The following is a 9,310-nucleotide window of genomic DNA, read 5'->3' as shown; positions in this document are numbered from 1 at the left end:
ATAACAAAAAGTTGTGTGTCTGATTGGTCCAAATGCTACAGATGCGTCAGCGTCACGTTTGCATATGGCCATACTATGCCGTCTGACAAACTACATTTTGTACAGATTTTATTTTGTTTTGGCAAGAATTTAATTATTTTGACGAGAAAAAAAACGTTGGATTATGCAACAGACATGCAACTCGTTGTCTCCATGCAGTTAATTAATAAACCTTCGATATCGGCCCTTTTCATGCTATTTCCGATATGCCGATGGCTTTAAAATAATCAAGAATTGGCCGATATATCGGTGCATCCCTAATATTTATATATTTTGAATCCACACAGTATACATACTACACACTGTAAGAGTAGTATCCTGTTCTGAATTTTTATTTTAAAAAGGGAAATCCTTAATAGAGCTGTTATTTTTTTGTTTTGTTTTTTTCCCCCTTGAGGTTCCAGACGCTGGCTTCAGTGGAGAAAGGAAATTGAATTACTGTCTGATCTGACGTACTATGTCTTAACAACTTTATCTGGTGAGTTATTCTCTTGCATTGCAGCACTGCTGATGTGCTCCTCATATGAGTGTTTGTTGAATTTGAGAGCCCTCTTTTGTGGTTTCGTTTAGGCTATCAGACGCTGGGCGAGGAGTATGTCAGCATCATCCAGGTGGACCCCAGCAAGAGAAGAATCCCCTCGCGGATGCGCAGAACCGCGCTCATCTTCTTCCACACGTTTGTGCCTTATCTTTTGGACAAGGTCTTGATCTGCATTGAGAATGAGCTGGAAGCAGAAGCACCTCAGACGAGCAGAACCTGGAGGCCGTTATCACATGTGCGGCTGTGGATTCAGAGAGCTGTAGGGATGCTGACGGAGTCCCAGAGGAAGGCTCTGATTCCGCTCGTATTTGCCCTGCAGCAGGGGATCACACTGCTGTACAGACTACATGTGGCCGTCTTTTACATCACTGGAGCCTTTTACCACATTGGCAAAAGAGCTGCAGGTGTCAGTTATGTAAGTATTTGTTCTTTAATTATTATTAAATCAGTATTGTGGGAATAAAATCCTAAATTTTGTATTAATAAAGCACAGTAGTACAGTAGGGGTTTATGTTACATCCCTTATTGTATGGGAGCAAAGTACCATGGTACTTCAGTACACACTAAGGTACTAAATAATAACAATATTCACCTGGTATTTACATGGTACTCCAATGTGCTTCACAGAATACTGTGGTATTACCATTGTGCCATACTAATATATTGGTAATTTTTCTGTAAGTGTTTGCTTTAAGCATTTACTTTTAACCATATCAGTGCAGTGTTTGGTTTAGAGCCTTCTCTTCACCACTCAGTCACTTTCTGATCATTAAAATCAATTAAGGTTTTTTTCCCCTTAATATCCTGTTTTACTCTGAAATGCACTACCACTCAAACATTTGGGGTCAGTACGATTTTTGAAAAATGTTTTTTATATTATCATTTTCTATAAATATGTAATTTATTTATCTGATGGCAAAGCTGAATTTTCAGCATCATTACTCCAATCTTCGGTGTCAAATCATTCTGATATGCTGATATGCTGCTCAAGAAACGTTTATTATTATTATCAATGTTACAAATGGTTGTGCTGCCTCATATTTTTGTGAAAACCATGAGACAGTTTCCCCCCCCCAGAATTCTTAGATGAATAGAAAGTTTAAGTTAAGTTTATAAAGTTAAGTTAAACAGCTTTTATTTGAAATAAAAATATTTTGCAATGTTATAAATGTCGTTACTGTCACTTTTGAACCATTATTGCATCCTTGCTGAATAAACGTATACATTTTTCAACTTTTGAACAATAGTGTACATGACATTACTGAAATGATCTGTGTGAGCGTGTGAATGTGTTTTCTTTAGCTGAGAGTGGGAAATGTGGCTGGCGATGACCCGCGGATCAGTACCAGTTACCGTCTGCTGGGGGCTCTGTCTCTTCTGCAGCTGGGCATCACTCTCACACTGCAGTTTAACAACCTCAGGCTGAGACAGAGAGCTCGACACGAGTGGAAGCAGCACAGAAACCTGCTCCCCAGGTACTGCTCTATACAGTCATGGCCTACATTTGACAAAGCTTTTTCATAAACACACTTTTTAAATAGAAAAAGATACCTGTAGTGCCCTAAGGCCTTGTTCCTTCCGCTGTGATTTCTCTCAGTTCTTTTGTGGGTCCAAAAATTAAGCTTTTTGTAATTGAACTTTATTTATTTTTCAGTTCATTGAAGAAAAAAAAAAAAAAAAAAAAGATATATATATATATGTATATATATATTTTTTTTTTCTTTTCTTTTTATATATATTTGTCTTTATATATATATATATATATATATATATAGGTTGTTGACATGACATGGTGTTTTCACTGTCCCACAAGATACTTTGAGCATGCAAATTCGTAGGCCAGAGTTCACCAAACTTGAACTTTGGAACGCAGCGAAATGCGAAAACTTTTCACACGGGCTTGCGTTTCTGGTCTGATGCATTCACATGCACATGAATGACAGTCAATGGAACGAAAAGTGTTGTGTGACCGCGGCTTAAAGGCTGCCTCCTTGACGCACACCTAAAATTCGAATGCAATGTTTTTGCATTCGAATGTGGATTTTTATTTTAAATTCGACGAATATTCGAAATTCAATTTATTTATTTTTTTTTGACAGCCCTGTTGTCGAGCCCTGTCCATATATTTCTGAAAGCGTAGGAACTTGATACATTTTGTCTCTGAAAACAGTGTCCTCCGGTGTGACACCATGTCCTGATTTTAAATCGGCCAATACCAGAGTAAACTTTAATTAGTTGAAGCTGAAGCCCCTTTTGAAGCCCATGACACGTGCACATTGTCAATTTTAGTTTAAAATATTTAAGAAAGTGTTTTTAAAAAAAAATTATGTTTTGCTGTCCTTTGGTGTGACACCCCTAAATGATATTTTTTTAATTAAAAACTGTTAAACTACATAATCTTGGAAAATTATGCAAATATGTCTTGCTAACCGCTAATGACAGCTTAGCTTGGAATAGCAAGGTCATTAATTGACACAAAAGGCTGAAACGTCCTGTGGTGGGACCGATAATGTCCTCCGGTGAGACGCCTGTACTGTCACACCACAGGACAAAGATATCACACCACAGGACAAGGTCTCTTTAAAAAGCGTTTTAAATAATTAAATAGATTTATTTAACTCCTATTTATTCTTTTTTTGATCATTTTCAGTGTTCTTAAATGCAATAATTATATTAATTAAATTATGTTCTGATGTTTTTAGCAGAAAACTTGTACTGTTATAAAGTGTTATGAAAATAAGTATAAAATGTGATGCTTTGTTTTTGAGATAGAAAGAATTGAGGGAGAGAAATTAGTGGAAGAGAGAGGACACAGAAATATAGACAGAAAATTAACAGGGATCCACGCAGAAGGGAGGAGTAGCCATATAGTTTTAAAAATCCATTCACATCTTAATGAATATAGTTTGAATATCAATCATATTTAGCTATGCTGCACATGCAGCAGGGGGCTAGAAGAGTTTCAGTAACATACTGTTCGACTAAGAGACTGAATTTTGTTGATTGAAAATAATTTTTTGTTTTGTTTAAAATACATGTTGATATTGTTTGTATCAAAATTAAATTTTCTCCTTTGACATGTTCAAAATTAAATAGAAATATTTTAATAACTACCATTTCTGTCCTTTAGTGTGACGTAATGTCCTATGGTGTGACACACATGAAAGAACCACAGATTTGTTTTTATCTAAAAAAAAAACAGTTAAGTATTGAAATAGGGGACATACAAATATTCCAACTTAAAATGGTATAATTTTCAGCAGTTTTGAATGGATGACAGCAAAGTTTGTCTTCTTGTCAAAGTTTGTCTTGAAATTGTCCAACAAGTCAAGGGGGAAAAAATTATGTTAATTATAATTTCATATTAAATAAATAACACTATATGAAAATAAGTGTCTAACAATGAAGATACATCTCTCATGCTATTTATATATTAAGAGTTTTTTTTTCCCCCTTAATTTTGCTGTCACACTAAAGGACAAATTTACATTACAGTTCAGTAAAAATGTAAAAAAAAAAACTAAAAAAACAATGAAAGAATTGACTAAGTTAGTGACCCTACAGACCTAGACCTAGTGGTTCTACATCGCACCATTTGACAAAGGTGCTGTGTAGTACAAAAAGTGGTTCCACTATGATTACGAGCCAGTAAACCACTTTCAGTGCACCATTTTTGTTTAGAATGTACTGTACCTCTATTTTGGATTCTAATTGGACCCTTTATACAAGTTCAGACTTCACACTACATAAATATATGCATTTCCTATTCAAAAATGGTATTTTACAAAATAAGCATTTTTTACTGCCTATTTGTCAACTACCCATATGTATTTATTTATATTTATTTATTTATCGTAGAGTCTGTTTACACTAAATGCAAATAGCCCACCTTGTTGGCTGAGGCTATTTACATTAACTCCGCCCACGAGCGTGTGGTTGGACTGGACAACATTACAAAAGAAGGCTGCTAATCGATGGCTTTAGTGGCGTAGATAGCCCTAATCCTACCCGATACTTTATTTTCAACTTTTCGATTATTTTCTTCATTTTTATTGAAAATATATGCCTTTCCGATGTGATAAGAGATGTGAAAAGGGAGAAGAATGAGTTCGGCAAAAGGCGAATTCTAACTCGGGTTAGCTCTCTTGTGCGAGACGCGAGTGCAACGGTGATAGATGTCCCTCTAGAACAGTGAATCTCAACCTTTTGGCGTACCGGACCCCAGTCCAATTCAGAACCATCCCCAAGGACCCCCAGAAAAAAATTTACTCATCTATGTATCATTTGTGTCTTTGTGAGGACCAAATGCAGTCAAGTATAATTCAAGTTAGTTGACTTGTCCAGTATTTGGTCATATCATCAGCTATATTGGATTTTTCTTTCATGGGAACATGTCATGTCAAAATATACAGCATTTATACAAAAATTCATACTTTATTCGGAACCCCTGGCCTTACGTCAAGGACCACTAGGGGTCCACGGACCCCTGGTTGAGAAACACTGCTCTAGAAAATGCGCGAAACATGCGTTCTGTGTGAACGGCTTGGTTTCAGTTTTGACGTAAACAACAACATCTCTGAATTGATGTTCCATTTTTCCACAATATTTTGAATGAACAACGCAGCAGTGCCACATCTAATGGCTTCAGCTGGATAGGCTAACAAAAATTACTTTGACACTTACTTCGTCATCGCATCTCGTGCGCCACTGATAAGGCAGCCTGACGCGCACCTAAAATTCGAATGCAACGTTTTTGCATTCGAATGTGGATTATTTTAAATTCGACGAATATTTTAAATTCGAAAAAAAAAAAAAAATTGACAGCCCTAGTTAGGGTAGATGAAGGTAGGGCTTTATTATCCAAATAAGGAGGCATCCATTTAGTAATTATAATAAAAATGATAATTTACACTCAATACATTATTATTGCATACTATTTTTAATGTACTACAATAATGAAGCGCAGATAATTGCCACTATTTACAATAAGTAGTATAAATGGCAGAAAATACTGCTATTTTTGCACAGTGTAAATAGAATCTATCGCTATTTACACTTAGTGTATATAGCATCTTTTGCAATTTTCACTTAGTGCAAATAGCCTTTATTTATATTTATTTATTTTTGTGGGACACAAATAAAAAAAAAAGAAAAGAAATGGTAACACTTTAGAATAGGGAACACTTATTCACTATTAACTAAGAATTTTCCCTCAATAAATTCCTAATATGCTGATTATTAATAGTTAGTAAGGTAGTTGTTAAGTTTAGGTATTAGGTAGGATTAGGGATGTAGAATATGGTCATACAGAATAAGGCATTAATATGTGCTTAATTACTACTAATAAATGGCTAATATATTCTAGTAATATGCATGCTAATAAGCAACTAGTTAAGAAACCCTAAAATAAAGTGTTACCAATAAATTATTTCATAGAGAGGACCCTTAATCACTATCATAAGTAGGTTTATAAACAAATATAAGATATTGCAACTTTTTTTTATTTTTTATAACATGGTGGGTTAATTCAAGGTATTAAATGGTAAACCTGCCCCCAAAAAACGTGAAAATTGTTTGAAGTTTGCCACTTTTACTTGATGGTTGCATCACTTTGTCACAATTTTGAGTCATTAAAGTAAAAATGGTATAATTATTTATAGATAAATGGTATAAATATGTTAAGAAAGAAAAAAGAAAATATGAAACCAGAATGGATTCAAATATTGCATTTGGATGTTTTTTTTTTGCAGTCGTTTTGTGGCAATACTTGTAATATCATTATAAGGGGAGGTTTCATAATCCTCTGGATTTATCCTCTATTATTCAGCTTTCTCTGTTTTTTCCTTTCAGTCGTCAGGTCAGCCAGTCGTCGTCTCGCTCCTCGCGCTGTGTCTTGTGTTTGGAGGAGCGCAGGAACACCAGCAGCACTCCCTGTGGTCATCTCTTTTGCTGGGAGTGCATTACTGAGTGGTGCAATACCAAGGCAAGACCTTTATATAACGTAATGCAGTGGTGTAAAGTTCAGCATTACTGATGTCTGATCAGTCGTCTTCTCTGTTGCTCTTATTGTAGACCGAATGCCCGCTGTGTCGAGAGAAGTTCCAGCCTCACAGATTGGTTTTCCTGAGAAACTACAAGTAGGCCGTGGGTTGATCAAGACTAAGAGAATTGAACTCTGTTTGCGTTAGTGTTTAACGATGGCATGACGTGGAAAGGACAATACACATTTCTTCCTGTAATTTGTTTTGTAATTAAATTTGTTGATTATGCAGATTATGGTAATAGTAACATTAATCAAATAAACGAAGATTGTAATATTTTCACATAAATTGGTGTTTGTATTGCTTCACACATCTCTAGACTCCTTCAATGTAAGTCTATATTGTTTTTTTAAATCATATTTATCATATTTTTTTACCATATTTTATTATACTGCTCACGCAGAATAAGGCATTAATATGTGCTTTATAATACTAATAAGCAGCCAATATGCTAGTAATATGCATGCTAATAAGCAGCTACTTAATAGTGAGAATTGGTCCTTAAAATAAAGTGTTACCAAAATCTTAAGTCTGATCACTGTAGAGAAAGAACACTCCATTTATCAGCAAACTACAGTAATGTACATAAAACTTTACCCTGTTGACGAGACAAAACCTCATTCTGGAACCAAAAAAAAATAGACATCTCCATAAAACTGAAAGTTATGAGTTATGAAAATGACATGATTTAGCACCCTTATACAGCTTTGTTTTAATCTGCATTAAATTCAATAGGGTGTCTAACCTGATCAAGACGGTCTTTGAATTGTACAGGAGCAAACACTACTCCGAATTTCCTTTTTTTTTTAAGTTTTAAAAGGTCATCTGACAGCTTAGTTAATTCACCGGCTCCTCCCAGCGGGTTGGTTGTACAGTAATCTGGTTGTAATCTTCTTAGCTCACACAACCTGTGTTCTGCAGTTTGAAGGTTTCCTCCACATTTTGTACAGATCATTAACTGAAGATGACAAAATGAAGGCATTAGCAAATATAACAAGATGCCCCTGAGAATGTGATTTTTTGTAAATATTGTACGTCTGTAGCCTAACGAACACAAAATTGCTACTGCATTATCCAAATGTAGGCATACAAATTATTTATCACTTGACATTTAAATGATAATATCGGGGGATAATTGAGCATTTGAATGCATGGTTAAGCCTCAATATTTTATTAAGCTGATGGAATGAGACCTTGTTTTTTTAAATGATACCTGAGAGGTTGTATTGAGATGGCAAAATATGACTAACAAGCAACATGCTGTTGCCTGAGGAAAACACAGATGAGCCTCCATATGCTCCAAAAGACGGTACAACCTCATACAAGAGCACCCCGCTGAGCAGACTTCCCTGCCTGCTCGCTATTGTTTCTGAGCCCTTCGTTCAGCAAACACTCTTCAAGAGAAACAGACTGCATTTTTGATCTTCCTCACCACACCATATGTGGAACAAGAGCATTTATTCGGCTTCAGACACCGCAAGTGGCTCAAAAAATGCCAAGAGAGCTACGAGACCAAGTGATGCTACAGCCCTCAGATGTTGTAATACGGCAGCCGAGCGCAAGTGTGTGCAATGGAAAACCCCAGAGAGGGATTTTACTGAGGATTCCTCATTATCCTCAATTTCAAAGAGAGAGAGTCAGCCGACCTGCTTTAACTCTGCAGACATTGCTTATAAAGCCCATAAGGATGCACTGGCTTTTCAAAGACAAGATGAAAGGCTTTAGTCCTCTACCTTTCATGAGCTTCTCGAGTCCTCGTGGATGTCTGCAAACTTGCATTGCTCGATGCTACACTTCAGCACAAGTGAACATGCAGTCTATTTTGTTGAATGTCAGTATCTGAATCCACCTCAGTGGTTTCCTCTCTAGCTGTACCTGTTGTTTCTGAAGGCGAAGTATCAAAAGACAACCAAGAAAAGAGCCGTTTCGGTGCTGTAATACAAGATTGGGCACTAGTTACATCCCCAATATTTCTATACACAGCAAATCATCAAATGAATCGGGAAAATGAAGATTTTGTCAGAGACATGAGGCCTGATGGCAACAAATGGGCTTTTGACAAGCCTACAGAGATTTACACTGACCGTTTGCAAACAACACAAAGAGTTTCTCTTAGAGGAGCATGCATTACTGTTTAAACAAGTTTCTAACAGACATATAATTGCTCATTGGGGAAAAAGATTTAATACTCGTATAACCCACTTTGTGATTTCCTTATAGTTAATTATAGGTATGTGTTTGGAGATTTGCTAAAAAACAGTAGAGCAAGCCTTACCTTTTTCCCAATGAGCCCAGGTTGAAAATTCCACCAAAGAAAAAAAAAATCTAATAAAGTCGAATCAGGAATCGAATTGTAATTATTGAGGTGAAATTCTTTCATAAATAAATAGAAAATGATTATATTATAATACATTTAATTTATTTTAATGCGACCACATCAGAAGAATTAAATAAGATCCAACTGTATGTTTTGCATTCTAGCTTGATATTTTTCAACTTTATCAGATACTCTTGTACACCAGACCGCATGAGTTGTGCCAATGTGACCATGCCTTAACAATCAAACAAAATCATACACACGCATAACTCTCTTAGTTTAGTTTTGGAAAGGATTTAAAAACATCAGTATTGAAATACAGTGCATTTCCTGAAGATAGCATGGTTCTCAACCTTTTTGCCCCTAAGGCCC

At 35.8% G+C, this 9,310-nt stretch overlaps 1 protein-coding gene across 1 annotated transcript in view; it reads left to right on the top strand.

Annotated features, from left to right (window-relative positions):
• pex10 (peroxisomal biogenesis factor 10) overlaps window positions 1-6,829 on the top strand; it is a 26,472-nt gene extending 19,643 nt beyond the window's left edge. Inside the window, exons 2-6 of the mRNA XM_016286330.1 lie at window positions 437-517; window positions 610-995; window positions 1,883-2,055; window positions 6,431-6,563; window positions 6,653-6,829. Of these exons, the coding sequence (XP_016141816.1) occupies window positions 437-517; window positions 610-995; window positions 1,883-2,055; window positions 6,431-6,563; window positions 6,653-6,721 (842 nt within the window). The 3' untranslated portion in view covers window positions 6,722-6,829. The remainder of the gene's footprint in view (window positions 1-436; window positions 518-609; window positions 996-1,882; window positions 2,056-6,430; window positions 6,564-6,652) is intronic.
• The last annotated feature ends 2,481 nt before the right edge of the window (window positions 6,830-9,310 follow it).

Source organism: Sinocyclocheilus grahami, unplaced genomic scaffold, assembly GCF_001515645.1.
Source record: "Sinocyclocheilus grahami isolate Dianchi unplaced genomic scaffold, SAMN03320097.WGS_v1.1 scaffold208.1, whole genome shotgun sequence".
NCBI lineage: Eukaryota > Metazoa > Chordata > Actinopteri > Cypriniformes > Cyprinidae > Sinocyclocheilus > Sinocyclocheilus grahami.
Note: the sequence above shows the minus strand (reverse complement) of the source record. Positions and strands in the feature narration are given on the sequence as shown.